The sequence below is a fragment of the Manihot esculenta genome, chromosome 11 (assembly GCF_001659605.2).
Source record: "Manihot esculenta cultivar AM560-2 chromosome 11, M.esculenta_v8, whole genome shotgun sequence".
NCBI classification, from domain to species: domain Eukaryota; kingdom Viridiplantae; phylum Streptophyta; class Magnoliopsida; order Malpighiales; family Euphorbiaceae; genus Manihot; species Manihot esculenta.
The window spans coordinates 1,672,014-1,698,930 of record NC_035171.2 but is presented as its reverse complement, the minus strand read 5'-3'; the positions used below and the strand labels follow the sequence as shown (position 1 = coordinate 1,698,930).

Genomic DNA, 26,917 nt, shown 5'->3' with positions numbered 1-26,917 from the left:
TTCTTAAAATAAATTAATATGGTCTGGTCATCATGAGGTCACGTTGCCCACGTAAGCGGTTGACTGGGACTTGGGTGATTAACTATTTGTTTAGAAATATGAGCAGTAAGGAGAAAAATAAAATACATGGAAAAATTACAGGGGAAAGTGATTTTTCTTGTTTGCCATAGAAAAAAGAAATGATTTTAATGCAGGAAAGTAGGCGCAATTCCACGAACTATCCTTTGCGCAAAGCCTCATCTAATTTAGTATTATAGAGAATAGAAAAACAAAAAAAGGTTTTCTTTTACTCTATATTTCCTTAAAAAAAATTAAAAAAGAATCCATATTTTTTATTTTCTTTTCTTTTTTATTTAGAAAAACAAACGAGGTAGTTTTGGTTTAGTAAACAAAATTCTAAAAGATGATGAAGAATTGAAGATAAACATAAAATAATGTATTTATTCTAATTATTTTATTAGTGGACTATTATCGTCTAATGCTTAAATGCATGATAATTGGAGAAGTTTTTGTTTTTTTCCTTATTACATCACTCGTCCAACGTCCAGCAGAGAATCACTCTCTTTTTAAGCTCAGTGTCCCTTTGTGTTTTCCTTTTCATTGCCACCTTCTTTTTCCTTTTCCAGGCTGAGATTCTATAGTCCCACATTCTTCACTTTCTCACAGCGTCTCAACGCTCTCAAAAAATCTCTATTTTTATTAAAGGAAGCCTTTCGTCACTGCTCTGTTTAAGGTTTCTACTTTCAACACTGCGCTTTGTTATTTCATGATCCTTCGCTTTCTTCAGATTTGGCCATCAACATTGAGTAACTCAAGTTTCTCAGAAAGGTTGATGTTAGTTTTGAATTGAGTGTGATATTCTTGTTTCTCCAAATTTTCTCCTTTTTTCAGCAACCAAATACCATATAAACCTCAATTTCGTTGAGAATTGAGAAAAAAGAGACCCGGCTAGTGTATGTCTCAATTAAGCTCTTTAAGTCATCAATCCTTAAAGAACTCCACCTGGGTACTTCGTTTCACCTCTCAAAAGGCTTATTCATGTCCAAAGAATCTTCCTTTCATTGGGGGCTGCTGGTATTTTCCTGTCACTTTCTCATGATTCAAACACCAACACGAGACTTCTAGTTCGCCGAGGAACAAAGCTTTTACATGGGGGTCTCCTTTAAGGTCTCAAAAACTGGCAGAAGGTTCTGCCCAAAGCTGGTTATTCTACCAGAGCCTGCTCTCAGTGAGGTTCCGGGGAGTTCGAAGGAGGGTTCCCTTATTGATTCTCAGAATCAATCCTATGCGAGAAAGCTCGAGGTAATTATCTAAACTTAATTAGTCTTTTGTTGGACGGAAGGACGCTGTAGCAGAAGTGGAATCTAAAAGAAAGGGAAGAAAATAAATGAAGCAAAATTCTGTACATATGCATGCCAAAGATAGATTATGTTTAGTGATGTTGAATTCAGTTGAGCATTGGCATGCAAATCTCTGTTTGACTTAGTTCAATGGAAGGCACTGTTAATATTCGAGGAAGATATAATAATAATTGGTAGCTTTGAAATTGTAATTTCTATCTGGAATTTCTTTTACAACTAAACTGAGGATTAGTTATTAATTTTGTTTTGTTTGTAAAGATATGCAAATTTTAAACTTTTTTGATCTTTGCATTGTTGTAGTTTCACTCAGCTGCTTTGTGGAGCTTGAGTAGTCTTCTTCCACACACCCATGTCACTTATGTTGCTTATACCTTAAACAAGCCTGCATGTAGAGAAGAGTGTTATGCTATACCTGCCGATGGTAGTTAAACATCCTGCTGCTGCTTACTCCATTTAGTTTGCAAAGCCACTGATACAGAAACAATAGATCCAAGATTTTGATCTCTGTCTTTTATTAAGTTTGTTACGCACTAATTGGAGTACGACAAGTTTTGCAAAATGCAAATTTTAACTTAACATCGGCTAGATGTGGATCTTTAGTATCCCACATGGTAAAGTTAAGATTTTTGCTAAATATGTAGCATGTGGCATTAGTATTATTTTTCTTTTCTCCTTTTGAAGAGGTGATACTTGAAGGTTGATTTCATTTCCTTTTCTTATTTCATAAAAAGTATCGTACATGGCCAACATTTTTTTTTAAAGCGTCATCTTTTTTGCCTTTCCTTCTGTGAAAAGAGGGAAGGTCTTCTTTCTTTAAGATCGAGAGCCCTTACATGATCTTTGTGCTGATTAAAGAATCAGTATCAGTGCTATATTCTATTTCTTTTTTGTGCTTATGATAGTTTGGAATTTTATTTTTGAAATTAGGGTGACTTAGTTGAGGACAGTGAGGATGTCTGATGGAGAAACGAGAACGTTAACCAACAATAAACAGGGAATAAGGAGAAGAGAATGTGGAGAGGAATATTTGTGATTATATTAATCAAAAATGGAATTACAGCAGGTAGGGAAAACCGAGAATGAGCAAAAGATAAAAAATGATGACTGGTGTAAGCCAGCCCCCAGGACAAGCCCGAGCAGAGGAAATTCTGCTGATATAATGGATTCCAAAAGATGGTTCCTCTCTCCTCATACATACTATTTATACTGACATTTCCTAACTAACTTGGTGGTGACGTGTCTCCTCCTTTTTCTTGATTCCCAAGGGTGATTCTCTTGGCAGCTTTACCTCTTCTAGTGTATACCCAATATGCCCCTGGAGTTGTAGCTGGATTCCTATCATTTCTACCTCCTTGAGAAGAAGCCTTGTCCTCAAGGCTAAAATGAGGAAACTGAGCCCGTATATCAGCCTCGTTCACCCATGTCGCATTTTCTTCTGTTTGACCTTGCCACTGGACTAGAATTTGCGGAATTGATTGGTTGTTTTGTTGAAGGGTCCTCCTTTGGCATGCTTTAATTGGTTCAAGTAGTGGCTCCTCTGTGATCTCCAAGGTCTCGGGAAGGTGTTCCATAACAAGATGATCCCCCACTGCCTTCTTTAATTGAGAAACATGGAAAACAGGGTGGATTTTTGATGATTGAGGGAGCTTCAATTTATAAGCTACAGCTCCCACTTTACTAATTACCTCAAAAGGACCGAAGTAACGGGCTGCAAGCTTGGCATTGATGCGATTAGCTGTTGATTGCTGCCTATAGGGTCGAAGCTTGAGAAAAACCTTGTCTCCAACTGAAAATTGAATATCTCGCCGATGTTTATTGGCATACTTCACCATCAGCTGTTGTGCCCTTAGGAGGTTGTGGCGGAGCTGTCTCAAAATCTCATCTCTGTCCTGTAAATGTTGGGACAATGCCTCAACACAAGTTTCTCCCGGTAAATAATGTTGTAAAACAGGAGGTGTTCTGCCATAGACAACTTCGAAAGGTGTTTTCTTGGTTGCCCCATGGAAATTGGTGTTGTACCAGTACTCTGCCCAACAAAGCCATTTCGACCAATTTCTAGGCTGCTCGGAGGAGAAACAGCGTAGGTAACACTCTAGGCTGCGGTTTGTGACCTCTGTTTGGCCGTCAGTTTGAGGGTGATAGGACGAACTAAATGATAGAGTGGATCCTTGTAACTTAAACAGTTCAGTCCAGAAATGGCTTAAGAAAACCGGGTCTCTATCACTAACAATAGTTTTTGGAATGCCATGTAGCCTAACAACCTCTCTCGCAAATACCTCTGCCACTTTAGATGCCGTGAATGGATGTCTCAAAGCAATGAAGTGGGCATATTTAGACAACCTATCCACTACTACTAATATGCAATCTGCCCCCTTTGACCTTGGTAATCCCGATATGAAATCCAATGAGATGTCTTCCCAAATGTTGTGAGGGATGGGCAAAGGTTGGAGCAGCCCGCTAGGCGACTTCGCCTCATATTTATGGGTTTGGCATATCAAGCAGGCAGCAACAAATTGCTTGATTGAATTCATCATTCCTAGCCAGAAAAAATTCTCGGCAATTCGCTTGTAAGTTCTAAAGGCCCCTGAGTGTCCCCCGACAGAAGTAGTATGGAATTCCGCAATAAGCTTGGGTATCCACTTAGAAGAGGAAGGAAGTACTAACCTGCCTTTGTAGAAGAGGCGACCATGGATGAGGGAATAGTGAGTATGACTATGAGTTGGTTGAGTTGGTGTGGACAATGCTGAGATAATTCCAGATAACTGCGGGTCTTGTTCAATCTCAGCTTGAATCTCATCCCAATCCATCCATTGGGCTCTCGATACTGCCCAAATTTCCATTTCTTCATTGCATCGTGACAATGCATCTGCTGCCTTATTTGTTTTCCCAGCCTTGTATTCGATTATAAAATCATACCCCATAATTTTTGCAGCCCAATACTGCTGAGCAGGTGTTGAAACCTCTTGGTGCAGCAGATGTCGTAAACTCCGTTGATCGGTTCGTACCGTGAACCTTCTGCCAATCAAATAGGGCCGCCAATGTCGAATGGCCAGAACCAGAGCCATTAATTCATTCTCATAAGCTGATCTGGATAAGGCGGGATCGCCGGTGGCTTTACTGAAGAAAGCCAAGGGTTGATTCTGTTGCATCAGTACTGACCCCACACCTGATTTAGAGGCGTCTGTTTCAACTATAAATTCCTTGGAGAAATCCGGCATAGCCAAAACTGGGGAGGAGGTGACTGCCGATTTTAAGTTCTCAAAGGACTCTTGTGCTTTTGGAGTCCACACAAAGGCCCCATGTGCTTCTTTCTTTAGTAAATCAGTCAACGACCGAGCAATCTGTCCATATCCAGCTATGAAACGCCGATAGTACCCGGTTAGACCCAAGAATCCTCTAACACCCTTAACATTAGTGGGCGTAGGCCAGTTGATAATGCTCGTAACTTTGCTGGGATCCATAGAGACTCCCCCTGCAGAAATGATGTGGCCTAGATATTCAACTGAGGTGCGGCCAAAGAAGCACTTTTTACCATTGAGGTGCAATGAATGATCAGCGAGGAGTTGCAATACTGCCTTCAGGTGTTTCAGGTAGGATTCCCAATCTTTGCTATAAACCAATATATCATCAAAGAAGACAAGGACAAACTTACGCAGGTAGGGTCGAAAGATGTCATTCATAACTGCTTGGAACGTCGCTGGAGCATTGGTGAGCCCAAACGGCATGACCAAAAACTCGTAATGCCCTGAATGAGTCCGGAAGGCTGTTTTCTCAATGTCAGATTGAGCCACACGAATCTGGAAAAATCCACTCTTTAAATCAAGCTTGGAGAAGTAAGTTGCCCCATGTAGTTCATCAAGCAATTCTTGGATCACTGGGATAGGGTACTTATGGGGTATTGTGACTCGATTGAGTTGCCGATAATCAACACAGAACCGCCAGCTTCCATCTTTCTTCTTTACCAGTAAGACAGGACTTGAATATGGGCTTGAGCTGGGTTGGATAACTCCTGCATTGAGCATATCTTGGACAAGCTTCTCTATCTCATCTTTCTGATGGTGACCATATCTGTAAGGTTTGACGGATATAGGGCCTTGATTTGGTTGAAGAATAATGCGATGATCCGCTGACCTCCGAGGGGGTAGTGTAGAGATATCTGAGAAAACCTTCTCAAACTTAGAAAGGGTATTCTGTAGCTCCTTCTGCTGGTTTTGTTCTAGCACCGGAGCAACTGATGCCGGCATAGGATCTGCACAAACAGCCCACAGCAAAGCAGTAAAAATAGTATCTCTAAGTTTGAGAATAGACCTGCTAGCAATCTGCTGTTTCACAAGTGAAGGGTCACCTGCAAGAGTTACTTCCCCGTTGGGCCGTTGGATTTTCATAGTGAGCTTTCCCCAATCGACTTTAACTTCTCCAAGAGTCTCCAGCCAAGCTACTCCTAGAATTACATCAACGCCACTAAGTGGGAAGATGTAAAATTCCCCAGTGACCTCCATTGTGCCCAAGTCCAACCGCATTTTTCGGCAAACACCCGAAGATTTGAGTCTATGGCCATCCCCTAGCCGAACAAAGAATGGGGAAGTAGGTTCTACCATTAAACCCAATGCTTCTACAAGCTGCGTCGAAACAAAATTGTGGCTAGCACCACTATCCACCATGATTACCATCGTATGAATCCCCAATTTGCCACAGAGTTTCATCGTTTTAGGTCGCGACAGCCCTCCCACAGAGAATAATGGTAGATCGAGCTGGGCAAAATGAGCTTCATCAAGCTCTAACTCTAATGGAGTGCCCTTAATGGGTTCACAAGCCATTTCTAGAGCCTGGACTTCTTCTTCATTTAACTCCTCGTCCTCACCAGCGATTATAGCACGAAGTGATTTGTTGGGGCACACATGGAGAGGGGAGTAGGGCTGTTTGCACCTGAAACACAGTCCCTTAGCTCTCAGGTCTTGATAATCTTTGTGGGAGTAGTGTTTAATACCCCTATTTCTTGTGGGTTCGGTGGTGGGCTTCGTTGAAGGTGCTGGAAGGGCGAGTTGTCTTGAGGGAAACCCATGCTGGCGGGTTGATGTTGGGTGGTTCGGTGCAGGTCGGGTTGATGGGTATTGGGTCAGGGTCGGTTGTTGAGTTCGGATCGGTATGGGGGTAATTGATTTTGGGCTTGTGCTGGAGTGGTGGCTTGGGTTAGCATCACTGGTGAAGGAACGACCAGAGGTTGGCTTGGGAGCGAAATGAGTTATTTCCTGCTCCACCTCCCTCGCAACTCTCATGGCGCGATAGAGATCAAGAGTATCAGTCGATCTTATGCGCACCCTGATTTCACGCTGGAGCCCATTCAAGAAGTATCCGATTAATTGAGGATCGGAGATGTCGGGTGTTTGGGCGGCGCGCGAAACAAACTCATTGATATAGTCGGTGACTGAGCCCCATTGCTTAGTAGCAGCCAAAATTTCAAATGGGTTTGTTGCAATATCTCCACCATACTGCTGAAACAACTCGGTCTTCAATGTAACCCAGTCCAGGTGAGGGTTCCGGTGTCGGATAAACCGCAACCAATGGAGAGGATGACCCTGCATACCAACAAAGGCTTGGGCGACTTGGTCAGTGGGTGGGATTCGATGCAGCTCAAAAAATTGTTCAGCTCTTGCTACCCATCCAACAGGATCTATACCATCAAAAACTGGCATGTCAGTTCTCTTGAGGGGGATAATGGTGTCTGTCCACAGGTTGGGTTGTGTGGGTGTGGTTTGAACTTGGTTTTGGGATGAAGATTGTGATTTTTCAGGTGTATGGAGGACTACATCTGTTTGGGTTTGCGGTGTTTGGGTGGTGGTTTGTGAATCTGGTGAAGGGTCAGCTGGGTATTTTCCTTTAAGAAGAAGTTGTTTGATTTCATTGAAGTTTTGGTTGAGATCTGAAATGAGTTTATGGGTTTCATTAAATTGTTTCTGGGTATCAAGTTTGAGGGCAGAAAGGTGTTCATCAAGACTGGCAACGTTCTTCTCCACGAACTCGATTCTATTTTCCATTCTTGTTTTGGGCATTGACGGATCCGGCAGGTCGGACCAATGATGGAGAAACGAGAACGTTAACCAACAATAAACAGGGAATAAGGAGAAGAGAATGTGGAGAGGAATATTTGTGATTATATTAATCAAAAATGGAATTACAGCAGGTAGGGAAAACAGAGAATGAGCAAAAGATAAAAAATGATGACTGGTGTAAGCCAGCCCCCAGGACAAGCCCGAGCAGAGGAAATTCTGCTGATATAATGGATTCCAAAAGATGGTTCCTCTCTCCTCATACATACTATTTATACTGACATTTCCTAACTAACTTGGTGGTGACGTGTCTCCTCCTTTTTCTTGATTCCCAAGGGTGATTCTCTTGGCAGCTTTACCTCTTCTAGTGTATACCCAATATGCCCCTGGAGTTGTAGCTGGATTCCTATCAATGTCTATGGCATTTTAAGTTCAACCAACTCTGGTACCGGATTTACAATATATGCATTTTAAATAACATTCTTTGTTTGGTGGTTATCTTCTTCCAGATTCAAGTTCCAATTGTGAATCTTTTGGATGTCTTCTTCCAGAGCATTAAGTTTCTTTCACATTGAACCTGTACCCTGATGGATATTCTGTTGGAAAGGCTTCAGAGGTTGGTTTCAAGAACATTGATTTTCTAGAATAAAATCTGGAAAGTGTACAGAAAGGAAAAGAGAATCCTTTTCAATGAATTATTTAGTTTGGTTATGAGACAATGTATTTCAAGATTTTCAGAGTGAGGCTGCTGCAAATCAGGATATACTTCAAGATGCTCCAAAGTTGTTGCATCCATATGATAAGACATCTGAAACTCTTTTTTCGGTAAATATCAGCTAGTTTCCTTTCTTTCAAATCTTTTTATTGATATATTATTATTACTCCTTAAAGATAGTTTTATTGTGAGATAAGATATTCTATTTGTAATTCACGGCTCCACCTAGAGTGGATATATGTTTGTATGGCCATGAGCTTATTAATGGCACGATATGAAAACAGTAATTATCCCACTTTTGATTGTTTAAATATAGAAGGTTAATTTATGGTTGAACTTCATGCTATCTTTACATCTTAGTTTAACCAATTTGATGTACAGCAACACATTGTGCCCCTCTTTGAAAACATCTGCTATTGTCTAAAATGTCTTCAGAGTTCATTAATAATTAAAAATAAATGATAAGGATGCCTATCCATAAATTTCTCACCTGCATTCCAATACCAAATTACCACCTTAGGTATCATTAACCATCTCTCTCTCTCTCTCTCTCTCTCTCTCTCTCACATGCACACTCACAGGCATAAACTGATAGTTTCCATATGATGCTTTAGATCATTAGCAGTTTCTCTCTTTTTATTTTTATATTTCTTTTTTAGACTCACATTTTTCATGTATGCACTAATGTTTTTGGAGGCAATTGAGTCAGGCCAGTTGCCTGGAGATATTCTGGATGATATACCATGCAAATATGTTAATGGTACACTCGTATGTGAGGTGAGTACTCAAATTAGTGACTTATAAGTGTGAAATCTATGAGTAATTACCTTACATGAAGCAAGCATTTGTATCGAGATGTATATGCTTGGTGGGTAGGCAAGAAGTCAATAAAGCAGATATATATGTAAGATTTTTAAATTTGCCAATGTTGAAAATTCTTACAGGTCTGAGGTTATCGGAAGTGCATTTCTGAGCAAAGTTCTAGTATTCCATCCATGGGTGGATCCCCTATTGTAAATAGGGTGTGCCTTAGGATGTCATTGGAGAATACAGTAAAGGATATCCCATCTGATCTCAGATGATTCCTGAACTTATGGTGATTTGATGGTAGGTGTCATTTAACAAACCTCATCCTTGTAAATTGATTGTTTTATCAATAGTTCACATATTTGAATTTGTTGACTGCAGGAAGTGGAATCCCGGATATTGAAAGCCTTGCAACCACAACTTTTTCTAGACCCTAGTCCCAAATTGGATAGGCTTTGTAATGACCCAACTCCCAGAAAGGTAATAAACTTTGTAGACACACTCAACTGCTGTTGGCTTGAGGAATTACTTTTTTGTTTCTCAACTCTTTTGAGAATCAATTGCAGCTCAATTTGGGTCTGAGTGGCTTGCAGAGGAAAAGATTGAGACAGATACCTGAAGTTACTGTAACATCTACTAGCAGAATCCATGGGAAGAAAGTTTGTATAGATCGAATGCCAGCCCAAGCAGCAGGTTAGGAGATCCTGTAGTTGTTTTGGCAATCCGATGCCACAAAGTTTCTCAGAGAATCTGATAGCTCAAAACCTTGCTCAAAGCAACATGCCGCCAGTAGCAAGAAGCTTTGTACCTGATGACAATGTTCCGCCACTACCTTTGGTATCACAACAACAAAGATATCAGATAGGGTAAGCACCCCAAGCATGCAGGAGCAAGGGTCAAGGTCTTTTGTCAATATTTCAGGAGCTTCCCCTGCTGGGCTGAACATGATCTCATATGGCGACAATATGAATTCTGACACTTCTCTTCATGGTAAGAGGGACAATCAGGATGGGCAAATGTCACCCTTATCCAATTTTAACAAGAGGACAAGGCTCACCCTAGTAGGTCCTAATGGACTTCAACAGCAGCAAATAGGAACACACATTAATGGCCTTCATGCATCAGAAATGAACTGGAGGAATTCTTTATCGCAGAACCAAGCAATGGCAAGAGGATATCATTATGCTAATGCAAGCATTCAGAAATATCCCCAGCAGATGTTTGAAGGGGTCATGAATCAAAATGCTGCCCTAGCACCTTTTTCTGCTGCACAGCCGGGTGTAAAATTTGGTCCCAAGAAAGAACAATTAGAAGCAGAAAAGCTGGATGGCTCAGGTCAGGATAAAAGTGATACAATGGAGACTGAAACATGCCATCTGGACCCACAAGAGTTACGACTACAACAAGGATTACCATCTCATCTGATGAGATCAAATTTCCCTCAGGTAGCATGGAACAATCTCAGCCAAGATTTAAGGAAGGAGGAACAACTCCAGAAGAGGAAAAGAGTGTTATCTGCTGGGACTTTGCCTAATTCACCATTATCATCAAAATCTGGGGAATTTTCTACTGGTTCTGCTGGGCCCCACTTTGGAGGAGCGGCAGCCAATGCTGCAATTGGATCATCACAAAAGGAGATGTCATCTGTCACCTCAGTTGTTGCTGTCGGTGGAACCCCATCTTTGATTTCCAGTGGCAGTGATTCCTTGCAAAGACAACACCAGGCCCGATTTGACACAAAGCGAAGATCTAATTCACTCTCAAAAACCGCAGTAATGAATGGAGTTGGCTCCCCTAAAAGTACTAGTAATATAGGTGTTCCATTAAATGCAAGTACTCCTTTGGTTGGAACTCCCCCCATGGCCGATCCCTCCATGCTTGAAAGGTTCTCAAAGATTGTGATGGTGATTACGAGGTATAATATACACTTTTGTGCTTTGTTTGTTTTTGCCCCTCCCCCCCTTTCTGCTTATTGTAAAAAATATTGTCGGTTTAGTACCACAATCATATCTTTTTTCTGCATAGGTATAAATTTTGTTTGTCATGAATGTATGATTCGAGTTGTTTACCTTTTATTTTCCCTCTCATCTGGGGACAAGTCAAGTTGAAGTACATTCAAGGGCTGTTGGTAAGTTGCTTTAGCTGAATAATTCTTCTTGTCCTCTATACCATCTTAATATGATTTTCCTTGTGATTTCAATGAGTATTTCATTTCTTCCATTTTATTGATGTTGTTCATGTTCTACTGGGTGCTTTTCCAGGCATCTATTCAATTGCAAGAAAAATAAGGTTGATAACTACTCTGTCGATAAACCCAACACATTTTCGCATCAAAATCTGATGGTTTGTCTCTCCAGTTTACCCAATTGTGAGGATGTGAAAAATGATGCTAGTGCAAGAAAATTATCAAAATCAATTGTAGGTGGTTGCATGAATGTTTGCAAGATGAGAGTTATAACTATTTTGCAGGCAGATCGAGTAATTCTTGGTTTTTAATGTTGTCAACTGAAGTTTAAGATCTTTGCCTAGTAATTTTTAGCTTAATTCACTTGCCTAAATGATATTTCATTTGTGCAGGGAATGTTGGTTCTTATGTTCATAGGTCGCACAGTAGAATAACGTGAAGCGGAGTGATGATACTGTAGCAATGCATTATGGAGAACCAGAGGATGCTGATTTCCTTTCTGTGGAGGATTATCTTCCAACATTGCCTAATTTTGTGAGTTCTCTATAAATACAAGATTTGTTTGATATAATAGAGGTTTAGTTATCCAACTCTAGATTGAATTGGACAGTACCTTTTTGCCACTTATTTGGAGTAATCAAAACAATTCTTCTCTCCAGTAGTGGTATCTCCCTCTCTTATTTTGTGTGTGAAGTCTTCTCTTCAGTAGGTGAAGAAAATCCATCTCAGCAACTAGAATACTGGCTCAAGGAAACATTTTTTTTTTCAGTTGTGTACATAAGATTATATACGTTTTTCTTTTTCTCCTCACATTGGACCCTGCTTATAATATCACCATAGATTTCTTTAGTGGAAAATCCTGTCTGCATAGATCCAAGGCATCTTAAGAGATCTATTACATGTGGGACCTACCAATTTGTATGAAAAATCCATCCATCTGCCAGTCACGTGAACCAGGTATGGGCAAGAATGATTCTTATGTATCTACTCCGATGTTATTTGAGCTAGTCATCTTAATCCTTCAGTGTATCTTCATTCAGTATGACTGGTGCTACTTTAATGCATTGAGGTCTCATCTTTGTTCTGTTGAATATGGCTGCGTAGACCACAACAGTGAGGCTTGTTGAGTGGACAATTAGTGGTAAAATTTGCATGGGATGAAAGCTCTATTATGGGATCATATTTTGCAATATCCTACAATTTGAATTTTCATACCAATCTTTGCTTATTCTGACAAGTATATTCCTTATGTTCTGTTTAGTGTATCCGACTAATTTCTTTTTCAGCTCTTTGATATTGGGTCACTAGTTTGTCATGCAATTGTAATTGAGTGGTGTATTTTGCTTATGCAGATGATACGTGGAGGGTATATTGTGGAAGACAATCCCCAGCCAAGGCCTACCCGCATGAATATTTCCTCAAGTAGTCATCCTACTGCTGCTCTATCCCTGCTAATAATTCAGCTTTTCAGATGCAACAATACAATGAAGCAGTTTCAGGTCAGGCATCCAATGATGTAAAGCCAAGTCTTACTGGTAATGCATCCATTAATCCATCCCAAAATCTATTAGCAAACGCTAGGATGCTGCCTTCTGGAAATGCTCAAGCCTTGCCGATGTCTTAAGGTCTTTTGCTTACGGTTCCAATGCCTGTAAGACCACAACAGATAGAATCACAACCATCTTCAGTAGCAACAACCACCACTACAGTTGCAGCAGCAGAATCAACATTCCAAGATTCAACAGCAGCATTCACAGTTCCAGTGGTTCCCAATGGTACTTCCATCTAGTTCACTCTCTCATCTGAACACACTAGGGCAGAATGCTAATATGCAGCTGGGTAATCACATGGTCAACAAATCTTCTCAACTCCAACGTCAGCTGTTACAACAGCAGCAGCAACAACAACGGCAACAGCGACAGCAACAGCAGCAGAGGAAAGCGATGATGGGGCTTGGTACAACAATGGGAATAGGAAATATGGGTAGCAACATGGGGGGCTTGGGAACCCTGGGCAATACTATGGGCCTTGGAGGTGCAAGAGGAAGAGGACCTGGAATCTAAGGACCAATGACACCTATATCCGTTATGAATAATGTGGGCTAAAATCCATCGACTCTGGGTCAAACTTCTAATTTTACCAATGCAATAAGTCAGCATATCCGAGCTGGACAAATGACTCAGGCACAAGCTCTGCTGAAATCCAGGATGGTACAGAGCAGAGCAGGTGTGCTAGGGGGCCCTCAGGCAGGCATATCTGGAATGTCAGGAGCCAGGCAGATGCACCCAAGTGCTGCTGGGCTTTCCATGCTGGTTCAGTCTCTAAACCGAGCTAATATGAACCCAATGCACGGAATGCAATGGGGCCTATGGGTCCACCAAAATTGATGTCAAGGGCGAATCTCTATGCGAACCAACAGCAGCAACAACAACTGTGTTGTAGTTTAGTAATTGGGAAAGTTATATTTATTTGAATTCAAAAACTGCAAATTTATAGAGTTACAGCAAAACTTAGAATAGCTAAAAACTAGTGACCACTACTGCCACTTCTTGCTTAACAATAAAACAAAAAAATCTTGCTGAAAATCAGCTAAAGAATAGGACAATCCTAAAGACCAGGACTACATGGAACAGGTCCTGATTCACTTGCTAACATTCTCCTCCTGGATCAGGAGCTGCATACTCCCAGCTTCTCTCTGAGAAATTCAAATCTGCTAACATGAAGTGATTTTGTAAATATGTCTGCGATCTGATTTTCTGTGTTGCAGTACACTAACTTCACTTCACCACTGTTTTGGACTTCTCTCAAGTAATAAAACTTAACATTAAAATGCTTAGTTCTTCTATGGAACACTGGATTTTGAGATATAGCTATGGCAGCTTGGTTATCTACAAATATCACAGTGCTGTCATCTTCCTTCAGCTGCAAATCCACCATAATCTTCCTAAGCCATAGTGCTTGATTAGCGGCAGCTGTTGCTGCTACGAACTCAGCTTCCGCAGTTGATTGTGCCACAATCTCCTGTTTCTTGGAACACCAAGAAAAGCACCCTGACCCAAAAGTAAAACAATAACCAGAAGTGCTTTTCATATCATCAAAGGACCCTGCCCAATCACTGTCAGAATATCCATGAAGCTTGAAATTCTGACTTTTGTTGAATTTAACGCCATAGTCTTGAATTCCTTTGAGATATCTAAGCACACATTTAGCTGCCATCATGTGTATTTTGCTGGCACAATTCAGAAACCTGGATAGGACACTTACAGGATACAAAATGTCAGGTCTTGTTGCTGTAAGATACATTAAACATCCAATCAAGCTTCTATACACTCATTCATCAGCACGTTCAGCTCCATCTTCTTTCTTCAACTTCTCTTTTTGATTCATTGGAGTATTCACGCTTTTGCATTCACCCATTCTGAATCTCTTTAGAATTTTCTTCAAGTACTTCTCTTGACATATAAAAATTTCATTCTGAACTTGCTTTATTTCCATTCCGAGAAAATAATTCATTTCACCAAGGTCTGTCATGTCAAAAACTTTCATCATCTCCTACTTGAATTCTTTAATCTTTGCAACATTATTACCTGTAACAAGCAAATCGTCTACATAGAGAGAGATGATTACAATTTCAGAATCAACCTTTTTAACATATAAAGTTGATTCACTTAAGCTTTTTTTAAAGCCTAATTTCAGCAAATAATCATCTATTCTGCTGTACCAAGCTCGTGGAGCTTGTTTTAGCCCATAAAGAGCCTTTTTTAACAAGCAGACCTTTTCTTCATGTCCGGGCACAGTAAAACCTTCGGGCTGCTCAACAAATATTTCTTCTTGCAAAGTACCATTCAAAAAAGCCGATTTACATCAAGCTGAAAAAGCTTCCAACCTTGTTGTGCTGCCAACGCCAACAGTATTCTGATTGTGTCCAGCCTTGCTACAAGGGCAAAAGTTTCAGAAAAAATCTACTCCCCAAATTTGTGCATAGCCCTTCACCACTAGCCTTGCTTTATGCTTGTTCAATGAGCCATCAAGATTTAGCTTTATCCTGAAAACCCATTTCACCCCAATTACTTTAATATCTTGAGGTCTTTCTACTAGCTCCCATGTTTGATTTTTTTTCTATCATAGCTAGCTCCTCCTCCATTGCTTTCACCCAATTTTTGTCAATTTTTGCTTCCTCATAACCAACTTGTTCAAAAACAGCAACGTTGCACCTTTGATAAATGTCTGAGAGTGTTCTTGTTCACCTGACAGGTTGATCATCTTCTAGTTCATCAGGAACAAAGGACACAATCTATTTTTTTATTTGAGACTCCTCATTCCAGTCCCATTGTTCACTTTCAAGGAATTGAACATCTCTGCTGGTTATAATTTTTTCTGTCCGAGGAAGAAAAATTCTATAGGCTTTAGACACCGAACTGTAACCAACAAAAACTCATTCTTCAGCCTTCTCATCAAGTTTGTCTCTTTTTACCTGTGGAACATGTGAAAAACAGAGACAACAAAAAATTTTAAGATTGGTTAAATCAGGTTTGACTCCACGCCAAGCTTCATATGGAGTTTTCTTTCCCATTGCTCTTGTAGGCAGTCTATTCAGCAAGAAAACAGCAGTATTTGCCGCCTCTGCCCATAATTTTTTTGGAAGATGTTTCTCATGCAACAAGCACCTGGTCATCTCCATAATGGTTCTGTTTTGTTAGCAAGTGAATCAGGACCTGTTCCATGTAATCCTGGTCTTTAGGATTGTCCTATTCTTTAGCTGATTTTCAGCAAGATTTTTTTGTTTTATTGTTAAGCAAGAAGTGGCAGTAGTGGTCACTAGTTTTTAGCTATTCTAAGTTTTGCTGTAACTCTATAAATTTGCAGTTTTGGAATTCAAATAAATATAACTTTCCCAATTACTAAACTACAACAGTGGTATCAGAGCCCTATTTCTTACGGGATCTGTGAGAGTTCTTTTTGAGTGACTTGTGAGTTTTTTTCTGAGTGTTTATCTAAAATTCTACTACTGTAAGGAATTCCTTTAATGGAAGGAGAGAGTTCTTTCTCAGTGGTGGCTCCACCAGTGTTTGATGGAGAAGACTACTAGGTGTGGGCAGTAAGAATGGAAGCTTTTTTGGAAGCGTGTGATTTGTGGGATGCTATAGAGGAGGATTATGAGGTACCTCATTTACCAGGAAACCCAACGGTGGCTCAGATCAAAACACACAAGGAGAAAAAAACTAAAAAATCCAAAACGAAGAATTGTCTTTTTGCTGCAGTTTCTCCTAACGTCTTCAGTAAGGTCATGTCACTTGGTTCAGCTAAAGCCATCTGGGATTTTCTGAAGAAAGAATATAAAGGAGATGAAAGAATCAGAGGAATGAAGGTGCTGAATCTGGTTAGGGAATTTGAAATGCAGCAAATGAAGGAGTCAGAAACGGTCAAAGTGTATGTAGAGAGGCTGTCTGGCATTGCAAATAAGGTAAGGATACTTGGAGATGAATTTATGGACAATAGAATTGTTCAAAAAATACTTGTATCCTTACCTGAAAGATATGAGACAACTATTGCTTCTTTGGAAAATACTAAAGATTTGTCAAAGATAAGTTTGGCAGAATTAGTAAGTGCGTTGCAGGCACAGGAACAAAGAAGAATGATGAGACAATAAGGAACCACGGAGGGAGCTTTGCAAGCCAAATGGCAGCAGAATTCTGGAGACAAAAACAAAAAGTGGAGAGGAAAGAAAGGAGCAGCAGGCAATTCAGAAAATGCTGCCACTGAAAGCAACTCCAACACTAGCAGCAAAGGAGGAAAATTCCCTCCTTGTCAGCATTGTGGCAGAAAAAACTATCCGCATTACAAGTGTTGGAGAAAGCCTGACATGAGATGTAGAAAGTGTAAGAAGCTTGGGCATGCAGAGATAATTTGCAAAGAGAAAGAAACACAGCAGCAGGGTGAAGCTCAAGTTGCAACTCAACAAGAGCCGGAACAACTCTTTGTTGCTTCATGTTTTGCGTCAAAGACATCAAGCAAAAATTGGCTTGTTGATAGTGGTTGTACAAACCATATGACCAATTGTGAGGAGCTGTTCAGAGAGCTTGACAAATCTGCAAGTTCAAGGGTTAGAATTGGAAATGGAGATTACATCACAGTAGAAGGAGAAGGGACGGTAGCCATTGAAAGCCCTACTGGTATTAAAATAATTTCAGAAGTTCTGTATGTTCTTGAAATTGACCAAAATTTGCTAAGTGTGGGACAGTTGCTAGAGAAAGAATTCAAGCTTGTGTTTGAAAATAAAATGTATCTGATCTCTGATCCTAGAGGTCAAGAATTGTTCAGAATTAAGATGCGGCAAAGAAGTTTTTCTCTGAATCCTTTGGAGGAGGAGCAAACGGCTTTTCCGTGTCAATTTACTTCCGCAGACACTTGGCACAAACGGATGGGACATTTTCATCATCAAGCTTTGTTGTTCATGCAGAGAAATGATCTTGCAAGAGGTCTACCGAACCTGGAGGAGCATCTCACAAGTTGCAAAGCTTGTATGCTTGGGAAACAAATTAGATTTCCATTCAGAACATCTACATGGAGAGCTACAGAGAAATTGCAGCTAATTCATACTGATCTATGTGGTCCGCAGTCAACTCCTTCACTAAATGGCAGCAGGTATTACATAGTTGTTATAAGTTATAGAAAGTAAATATGTTAATATAGGAAGTAAATATTGATAGATGGGTCAGTTGCTTAATCTTAGGGATTGTATAATCATAGGCTTGATTTTTCTTCCTATTTAGATGCCGTCTCTCATGTATAAATAGGTTGTAATCTCTATTGTGAAAGATAACAAATATTATCCTTCTACAATAGTCTTTATTGATGATTTAACAAGAATGTGTTGGATATACTTTATGAAATTTAAATCGGAGGTTGCTGAAATTTTCATAAAGTCTAAAAATTGGATTGAAAACCAAAGTGGCTGCAGAATTCAGGTCATTAGATCAGATAATGGCACTGAATATACATCGGAGAAATTCAATTTATTTTGTGAAGAAGCTGGAATTGAGCACCAACTCACTATCCCCTATTCTCCATAGCAAAATGGGGTCAGTGAAAGAAAAAACAGAACCATTATGGAGATGACCAGGTGCTTGTTGCATGAGAAACATCTTCCAAAAAAATTATGGGCAGAGACGGCAAATACTGTTGTTTTCTTGCTGAATAGACTGCCTACAAGAGCAGTGGGAAAGAAAACTCCATATGAAGCTTGGCGTGGAGTCAAACCTGATTTAACCAATCTTAAAATTTTTGGTTGTCTCTGTTTTTCACATGTTCCACAGGTAAAAAGAGACAAACTTGATGAGAAGGCTGAAGAATGAGTTTTTGTTGGTTACAGTTCGATGTCTAAAGCCTATAGAATTTTTCTTCCTCGGACAGAAAAAATTATAACCAGCAGAGATGTTCAATTCCTTGAAAGTGAACAATGGGACTGGAATGAGGAGTCTCAAATAAAAAAATAGATTGTGTCCTTTGTTCCTGATGAACTAGAAGATGATCAACCTGTCAGGTGAATCAGAACACTCTCAGACATTTATCAAAGGTGCAACGTTGCTGTTTTTGAACCAGCTGGTTATGAGGAAGCAAAAATTGACAAAAATTGGGTGAAAGTAATAGAGGAGGAGCTGGCTATGATAGAAAAAAATCAAACATGGGAGCTAGTAGAAAGACCTCAAGATAGAAAAGTAATTGGGGTGAAATGGGTTTTCAGGATAAAGCTAAATCCTGATGGCTCATTGAACAAGCATAAAGCAAGGCTAGTGGTGAAGGGCTATGTACAAATTTGAGGAGTAGATTTTTTCTGAAACTTTTGCTCCTGTAGCAAGGCTGGACACAATCAGAATACTGTTGGCGTTGGCGGCACAACAAGGTTGGAAGCTTTTTCAGCTTGATGTGAAATCGGCTTTTTTGAATGGTACTTTGCAAGAAGAAATATTTGTTGAGCAGCCCGAAGGTTTTACTGTGCTCGGACATGAAGAAAAGGTCTGCTTGTTAAAAAAGGCTCTTTATGGGCTAAAACAAGCTCCACGAGCTTGGTACAGCAGAATAGATGATTATTTGCTGAAATTAGGCTTTAAAAAAAGCTTAAGTGAATCAACTTTGTATGTTAAAAAGGTTGATTCTGAAATTGTAATCATCTCTCTCTATGTAGACGATTTGCTTGTTACAGGTAATAATATTGCAAAGATTGAAGAATTCAAGCAGGAGATGATGAAAGTTTTTGACATGACAGACCTTGGTGAAATGAATTATTTTCTCGGAATGGAAATAAAGCAAGTTCAGAATGAAATTTTTATATGTCGAAAGAAGTACTTGAAGGAAATTCTAAAGAGATTCAGAATGGGTGAATGCAAAAGCGTGAATACTCCAATGAATCAAAAAGAGAAGTTGAAGAAAGAATATGGAGCTGAACGTGCTGATGAAGGAGTGTTTAGAAGCCTGATTGGATATTTAATGTATCTTACAGCAACAAGACCTGACATTTTGTATCCTGTAAGTGTCCTATCCAGGTTTTTGAATTGTGCCGGCAAAATACACATGATGGCAGCTAAACGTGTGCTTAGATATCTCAAAGGAACTCAAGACTATGGCGTTAAATTCAACAAAAGTCAGAATTTCAAGCTTCATGGATATTCTGACAGTGATTGGGCAGGGTCCTTTGATGATATGAAAAGCACTTTTGGTTATTGTTTTACTTTTGGGTCAGGGTGCTTTTCTTGGTGTTCCAAGAAACAGGAGATTGTGGCACAATCAACTGCGGAAGCTGAGTTCGTAGCAGCAACAGCTGCCGCTAATCAAGCACTATGGCTTAGGAAGATTATGGTGAATTTGCAGTGAAGGAAGATGACAACACTGTGATATTTGTAGATAACCAAGCTGCCATAGCTATGTCTCAAAATCCAGTGTTCCATGGAAGAACTAAGCATTTTAATGTTAAGTTTTATTACTTGAGAGAAGTCCAAAACAGTGGTGAAGTGAAGTTAGTGTACTGCAACACAGAAAATCAGATCGCAGACATATTTATAAAATCACTTCATGTTAGCAGATTTGAATTTCTCATGGAGAAGCTGGGAGTATGCAGCTCCTGATCCAGGAGGAGAATGTTAGCAAGTGAATCAGGACTTGTTCCATGTAGTCCTGGTCTTTAGGATTGTCCTATTCTTTAGCTGATTTTCAGCAAGATTTTTTTGTTTTATTGTTAAGCAAGAAGTGGCAATAGTGGTCACTAGTTTTTAGCTATTCTAAATTTTGCTGTAACTCTATAAATTTGCAGTTTTGGAATTTAAATAAATATAACTTTCCCAATTACTAAACTACAACAGTGCAGCCATCAAGGCAGGGTTTTATGACATTAGCATTGGAGCTGGTTTGGAATCTATGACAATTAATCCAATGGCTTGGGATGGAGATGTGAATCCAAAAGTAAAGGCCTTTGAGCAAGCCCAAAATTGACTTTTACCCATGGGTGTTACCTCTGAAAATGTTGCACATCGTTTTGGAGTCACTAGACAGGAGCAGGATCCGGCTGCAGTTGAGTCTCATAGGAAGGCTGCTGCAGCTACTGCTTCTGGAAGATTCAAGGATGAGATAATCCCTGTGGCTACCAAGATTGTTGACCCAAAAACTGGAAATGAGAAACCTGTCTTCATTGCTGTTGATGATGGAATTCGCCCTAACACAACAAACTGCTATTACAACAACAGCAGCAACAATTACAACAGCAGCAACAATAACAGATGCAGCAACATCGGCAAGATCCATCTTCATCACTACAGGCTGTTGTTTCATCCCCACAAGTAGGCTCACCATCAACCATGGGAATTTCACAACTGAACCAAGAAGCACAGCAGCAACCTAGCTCACAACAAATGAGCCAACTAACCCAAATGAGTCCACAGCTAAGTTCAGGAGTGTTATTGTGCAGTATCAATAAGATTCTAGTGTATTGGAGAAGGTTCTTGTGTATTCCTGGTTAGCAGATTCTAAGCTCTAGACATCCTAGGTGCCCTGTATATACGTGTACAAATACTTCTTCATGATACGATATACAATACAAGTAAAGCATTTTTCCATCAAAAGCAAGATGATATCAGAGCAGGTTACTTGTCTTTAGCCTCTAGTTTTTTTCTCTCGTCCCAAAAAATCTCCCTAGGTTAAGAAATGGCATAGAGCAGCTCTTGCTAGGTCACAGAGCCGGTTGGCTTCAGACGAGATACGGCTCCAAAACGATCGCCGAAGACATCTTGACGCTGCAAAACTCAGATAATCCGGCGATGGTTCTCATCTCCATTCAATTAAACGGCATAGAGGCTGAAATTGAGCGATGAAAATCACTCTCGGTGCCAAGAACAAGCTCGCGTTCGTGGAAGGGAAACTCACTGTGCCTGAGAATGGATCTCAAGATTATGAGAAAGGGAGACGATGCGATGACATGATAATATTGTGGATCCTCAACTCTATTTCAAAGGATCTGGTTGAAAGTTTTCTTTATGCCACCACCGCTCGAGAACTCTAGCTCGAATTAGCGGAAAAGTATGGTGAGAGCAACGGACCTATGATTAATCAAATCAAGCGAAGAATAGCATCAATTTCCCAAGAGAATCTCTCAATGACGACGTATTACAACAAATTGAAGCAACTGTAGGACGAATTGGCCAATATTGTGCTGATACTTTCATGCAGTTGAGAAGCTCGCAACAGAAATTCACAATGCCAATTACCTAATGTAATTTCTGATGGAGCTGATCGACACCTTTGATCAAGTTCGCAGCCAAGTATTACTTCTGGATCCATTAACGACGGTGAACAAAGCCTTCTTGATGGTTCTGCGAGTAGAATCTCAAAAGGAAGTCCAAACCAACCTCACAGAGCGTATTGAGGTTATTGCTTTAGTTGTTCGATCTCAAGGTAATAGGCGAGATTATAGGAAGTATGATGCGAGGAACAGCTACTGTGATTACTGCAATTTGGATGGACATATACGAGCGGGATGCTTCAAGCTGATCGGTTATCCAGAATGGTTCAAGAACAAGAATAAAAACAAGCAATTCACCAATGCAGGAGCGTTCAAACCAAGATACACAGCTGATTGGTTAGTATGTAGTATTAATAAAATTATAGTGTATTGGAGAAGGTTCTAGTGTATTCTTGATTAATATAAATAGGTGCCTTGTATATACTGTACAAGTACTTCTTCTTCATGATACGATATACAATACAAGTCTGAGTATTTTTCCATCAAAAAAGGAGCAATCCATGTTGTGAGTGCTGGTAATCCAGAAGCTTGTCCTACTAGTCCACAGTTGAGTTCTCAAACCCTCAGTTGGAGGCATCGCAAATTCTTCAATGGAGCTCCAAGGTGTAAACAAAGGTATCTCTGTTAATAATGCATAGTAAATTTGGTCTACCAGTTTGAGAGCTACACCACCTGAGCTATTCTTTTAGTGAAAACTGAAGGCTGTGCAGCCAGAATATGGTATCGAGTTCTATCAAATGAAGCAAGGTAAAAGGAAAAAATTCTTGTGTGTATAGCTGATTAATAATGAAAGGGATAAAATAGTGATTCTAATGACTAATGGTTGCTTGCCTACTTGATGGAAAATTTTCCAGGCTGCAGTTTGGAATATTCAACCTGCTACGCGACGTGTAGGTATATAACCTTGTACAGTGTAATGCAAGCGTTAAACATTTTGAATATGCTATTATTAGTTTGATCATAGGCATACAATTAGATGATGGTATGTGAATATCAATTTTGTTAGTGGATCTGCTTATGAGATCAGGTAAACGGTAGCTGCATATTCCAATTAATTGTGCTGTAGCAGAACCCATATTTAACCATTGAGATAAGGCTGATCAATTAATGTCATGAGCATAGTAATCCATTTTCAACTTTAGCTACCTTCAGTTCAACACTTTACATTTTAATAACTTACTAAAATTTATATATTTTAGTTTTGTTGCAAAAAAGAAATTATAATTAAATATTACTTGTCATTGTGTAACTGGACAACCTTTTCTCCCTTTTGCTAGCATAATGGCAATAACTAGCTGCAACATCTAACAGTCTCATATAATACTGATGAATTCATTCGCAAGGGTTTTTTTTTTCATAACGTATACAAGTGTAGTATTTGAAAGTGAAACAGATATGGAAATTGAATTCACTGTTGAGAACAGGCTCTCTATATGAAGTTCATCTCTTGCACTTCAGAGAAGCTCTTTTGCAGAATTTGAACCATAACTGATTTTCTGAAACCATTAGAGGATACTTCAAAAGAATATTAAAGCATGGATTGGAATCTCTCTCTCTCAGTTCTCACATGACTCCTTGTAATATCTTTCAAACTAGGACAGCCAGAAAGGGCCATGGTTAGCTCCAGCTCATCCTTCAGCATTTCAATGACCCGTTTCACTCCATATTCTCCTTTTGCTGCCAGTCCAAATACAACTGGCCTTCCAACCTGCATTCGCATGTCGTTTAATAGCATACAAACCACAACCCCACAGAGTTCAGGTAGTATAACATGAGAAAGCAGCTCAAGATTCATTACATTTTCCTCTTAATGTATGTTTTATTTCTTATTTATACAAGGTTAGTGTTGATCTTTGCATATCTATTGCTATAGTTGTTCTTATCAAGGATAACGATGAGCACGCTGGAGCATGAAACAAAACACTGGACTACTAAATTGAAAAGTTGTGAAGGGATGGCTTACAAGAACAGCTTGTGCACCAAGGGCTAAGGCCTTGAAAACATCTGTTCCCCGCCGTACTCCTCCATCAAATAGTACGGGAATTTTCCCTCCAACAGCATGAACCACCTGCAACCACAGCAGAGCAAATAGTGTTTTATTCATTAAGAAAAGAGAAAGCCACTTTGTCTAACATGCTTTCTTATTAGGAAAATTATGTAAGCCATTTAGTTTGTAGTGTAGCAAAATAATCTCAAAAGATTTGTTGTTAAACTCTACTTAGCATAGATCTACAACTATAGAGTATCATGTTTAGAGCTTTATAGTGACAACCAAAAGTTGCAGTTTAACAAAAAGGAAAAGAGAACCATTAAAGATTGTGTGTTTATTAGCATAAATTTGTGATACCCCAAAGTCAGACCCCAAAAATTTTCTTATAACTACAAACATAATAGATATTTACCTCCTCCAGAACAGTGATACTGGCTGGACTATAATCTAGCTGCCGAGCTCCATGATTAGAGACAACAATCCCAGCAACACCTACTTCCACAGCCTTTATTGCTGCCAATGGTCCATATTTTCAGAAATGTGAATATACTCTGAAAGGAAGCGAAATTAACACGAAAGGAGAGGGGAGGAGATAGTCTATGATCCAGTAAACTAAGCGACAATGTTTAAATGCATGGGCTTAAAGGTCTATAGAATTGGTAGGACAATGAGCAATTTTGGGTGGGAGATTCCACAACTAGAAGATTTAGCAATGATTATATATAGGAGAAGTGGAACAATTTTCATATGAAAACGGTGAAATGCCTAATGAAAAGGACTCTCTCTCTTGAATTTCAAATAAATGGAACTTCTGAAAATTTCCTGTTATAAATGGAATTCGAAAAAAAAATTATACTAAGAATAAGTTGAGGAACTTCATGATTTCTGTCCCTTCTACTGTACATGTCAGTAGATACTAAGGAAAAACAATAGTCCAAATTTCACATGTAAGCTTTCAAGTGTCATTGATTGAATTGTTCCTTTTCCTTTTTTTATACTTCTATTGCAAAGAGAAAAACGAGGAAATACAAATATATGGAGATGAAACGAAGCTTATCTTACCATCTTCTCGAGTAAGTACACCCTTAATAAGAATTGGCAAGTTCGTAATGGATTTTAACCAGCCTATGTCCTGCAGATATTGTCACAACTTATCAGAATAATAAGAAAACTTGGAGACATTATCCTTCCACATACTTCTTTGAAAAGTAAACAGAAATTTGATGAAACAAATACAATAATTAATACCTTCCATGACAATGAAGGATCAAAAGTCTCTTTGGCAAAAAGTTCAAGCTTTGAACCTTCATCCTGCAAACTTCTAATTATTTTAAGTAAACTCAACATTATTTTATAGATTTAATATATTGGTCACAGTTGGAAACAATATGCCAACATTGGAAACAAAATTTCGAATTACCAGTCAATTCAGAGTAGAAAATTGATTTAAAACCTATCACACCCCAAAATTACACTTAGTAGAACTCAAAACAGTTTTTGTACACAACAGTAAAGTTATAAATGGCACAATCTTCTGAAGTATATGAAGCTTGTAAACGCACCAGGGAAACATGACGAAGTAATAGTAGAATTTGACTTTATGAGATGCTAAATAGTAAATATTCGATTTGTGTAATAAGTTCAACATACAAAGATACATGGTTTGAGGGATTCAATAAAAGGCTTATTTAAACAAATAAAGGACAGCATGATGATGTACATTATACCTTGGTAGATATAAATGCAATAATAGAGATTTGAATAACTCTACTCACAGAGGAAACTTCAGTTGACATGAGACCTTCAAAATTCTTCAACTGTGGTAGAGCCATCCTGCAAAAGTTACAAGTACTTTTTAGAAGAGATTCATTTGAGGGGGCTTCTTGTATCAATTGATTGACACAAAGCTGCAATGACATTTCTTTTGATGTTAGAAACCAAAACTTCTTGTTTCTGAAAATAACATGTATCAGCTCATATCAAACTGTGCCCAAAAAAAGAACATATAGAGTGAAGGAACATGATGAAAAGAATGGTATTTTCACTTGTTCTTAATGTCTGCCTCCCTTCGGCCAAGTCTTGGAGCATCAACGGTGAGGACAATTGCCTTGTATCCATTTCTTTCAGCTCTCTGCACCAGCTGTGCTGATATATCTCGTCTCTTGTACATCTGTGCAGAAGGTTAGCTAGCATGTGAGGAAAAAAAGAAACAATAATGAAAATGTTGCAGCTAAATATGCTAGATCCTGCAAACTAAAAAGACACAAAGAAGTGGAAAATTACATATAATTGAAAGAAGCGAATGGCATCACAGCTGGAAGCAACTTCCTCCACAGTGCAGGAAGACATGTATGATAAAATCTACATCGGATTATTCATCAACTATTCAGCATGTATACTTGTAAGTGGGCGGATCAATTTCATTTTTTTATTGGTTTACATACCATAATTGTGTTACATGCGGCTGCAGCTCGTGCTGTGGCACACTCACCTGGAATAAACACAGACAAAGAGTTCAATGATGGATCAAAAATATTTATTGAGAATTCTTTCAGGACATTTAAACCTTCAGGGTTTGCAAGCTTATGATAAGCAGTTGGAGCAAGCATAATGGGTGCAGAGATTCTGTAACCCAATAAAGTAGTTGACATGTCTATTTGACTCACATCTACTAGAATTCTAGGTCGAAACCTGAAAACCAAGATAACTCATCAGCTAAAAGAGAAAAAAAGAATCTTCCATTTCTTCAATTAAGAATTAACAGACATTACCTGATCCTACGAAATGCTTCCACATTCTCCTTCAGTGTGTGCTGTTCCTCAGCTCCTCCAGCATAGTAATCATAATACATTTTTGGAAGGGCTTGCTTAGCCAACTCTTGAAATTCATTCACATTCACTGGTTCACTCCCCATTTGTCCTGAATCATCAAAATGCTAAATCAATTTAACCCAAACCCATAACAAGTTCCATTGCTAATACAAAAATTTGAACACCTTCCCACCTTCGTCGCATGAATTCTTA

At 39.2% G+C, this 26,917-nt stretch overlaps 2 protein-coding genes across 2 annotated transcripts; one reads left to right on the top strand and one right to left on the bottom strand.

Annotated features, from left to right (window-relative positions):
* Positions 1 to 428: 428 nt before the first annotated feature.
* LOC110627016 (protein PHYTOCHROME-DEPENDENT LATE-FLOWERING-like) lies at positions 429 to 23,631 on the top strand. The gene is made up of 7 exons (XM_043961880.1): positions 429 to 1,302; positions 7,918 to 9,230; positions 9,312 to 9,410; positions 9,497 to 10,845; positions 11,508 to 11,649; positions 12,468 to 12,614; positions 23,506 to 23,631. The coding sequence occupies exons 4-5, from the start codon at positions 9,812 to 9,814 to the stop codon at positions 11,530 to 11,532; spliced, it is 1,059 nt and encodes a 352-aa protein (XP_043817815.1). The 5' UTR covers positions 429 to 1,302; positions 7,918 to 9,230; positions 9,312 to 9,410; positions 9,497 to 9,811; the 3' UTR covers positions 11,533 to 11,649; positions 12,468 to 12,614; positions 23,506 to 23,631.
* LOC110627015 (peroxisomal (S)-2-hydroxy-acid oxidase GLO4) lies at positions 23,218 to 26,808 on the bottom strand. Its single transcript, XM_043961878.1, has 11 exons — positions 26,666 to 26,808; positions 26,461 to 26,585; positions 26,339 to 26,385; positions 26,178 to 26,255; positions 25,940 to 26,064; positions 25,670 to 25,727; positions 25,143 to 25,205; positions 24,957 to 25,026; positions 24,307 to 24,407; positions 23,868 to 23,972; positions 23,218 to 23,612 (listed from the first exon to the last, which is right to left on the bottom strand). Exons 1-11 carry the CDS (start codon positions 26,806 to 26,808, stop codon positions 23,433 to 23,435), a joined length of 1,095 nt encoding a protein of 364 aa, XP_043817813.1. The 3' UTR covers positions 23,218 to 23,432.
* Positions 26,809 to 26,917: the final 109 nt, after the last annotated feature.

Coding starts and splice junctions, on each gene's coding strand:
- LOC110627015 (XM_043961878.1), bottom strand. CDS start 26,808: ATGGGGAGTGAACCAGTGAATGTGAATGAATTTCAAGAGTTGGCTAAG. Junction 26,065..26,177: donor TTCGCTTCTTTCAATTATAT/GTAATTTTCCAC, acceptor CCTTCTGCACAG/ATGTACAAGAGACGAGATAT. Junction 25,027..25,142: donor ATCCTTCATTGTCATGGAAG/GTATTAATTATT, acceptor CAATATCTGCAG/GACATAGGCTGGTTAAAATC.
- LOC110627016 (XM_043961880.1), top strand. CDS start 9,812: ATGCAGGAGCAAGGGTCAAGGTCTTTTGTCAATATTTCAGGAGCTTCC. Junction 10,846..11,507: donor ATTGTGATGGTGATTACGAG/GTATAATATACA, acceptor TCATTTGTGCAG/GGAATGTTGGTTCTTATGTT.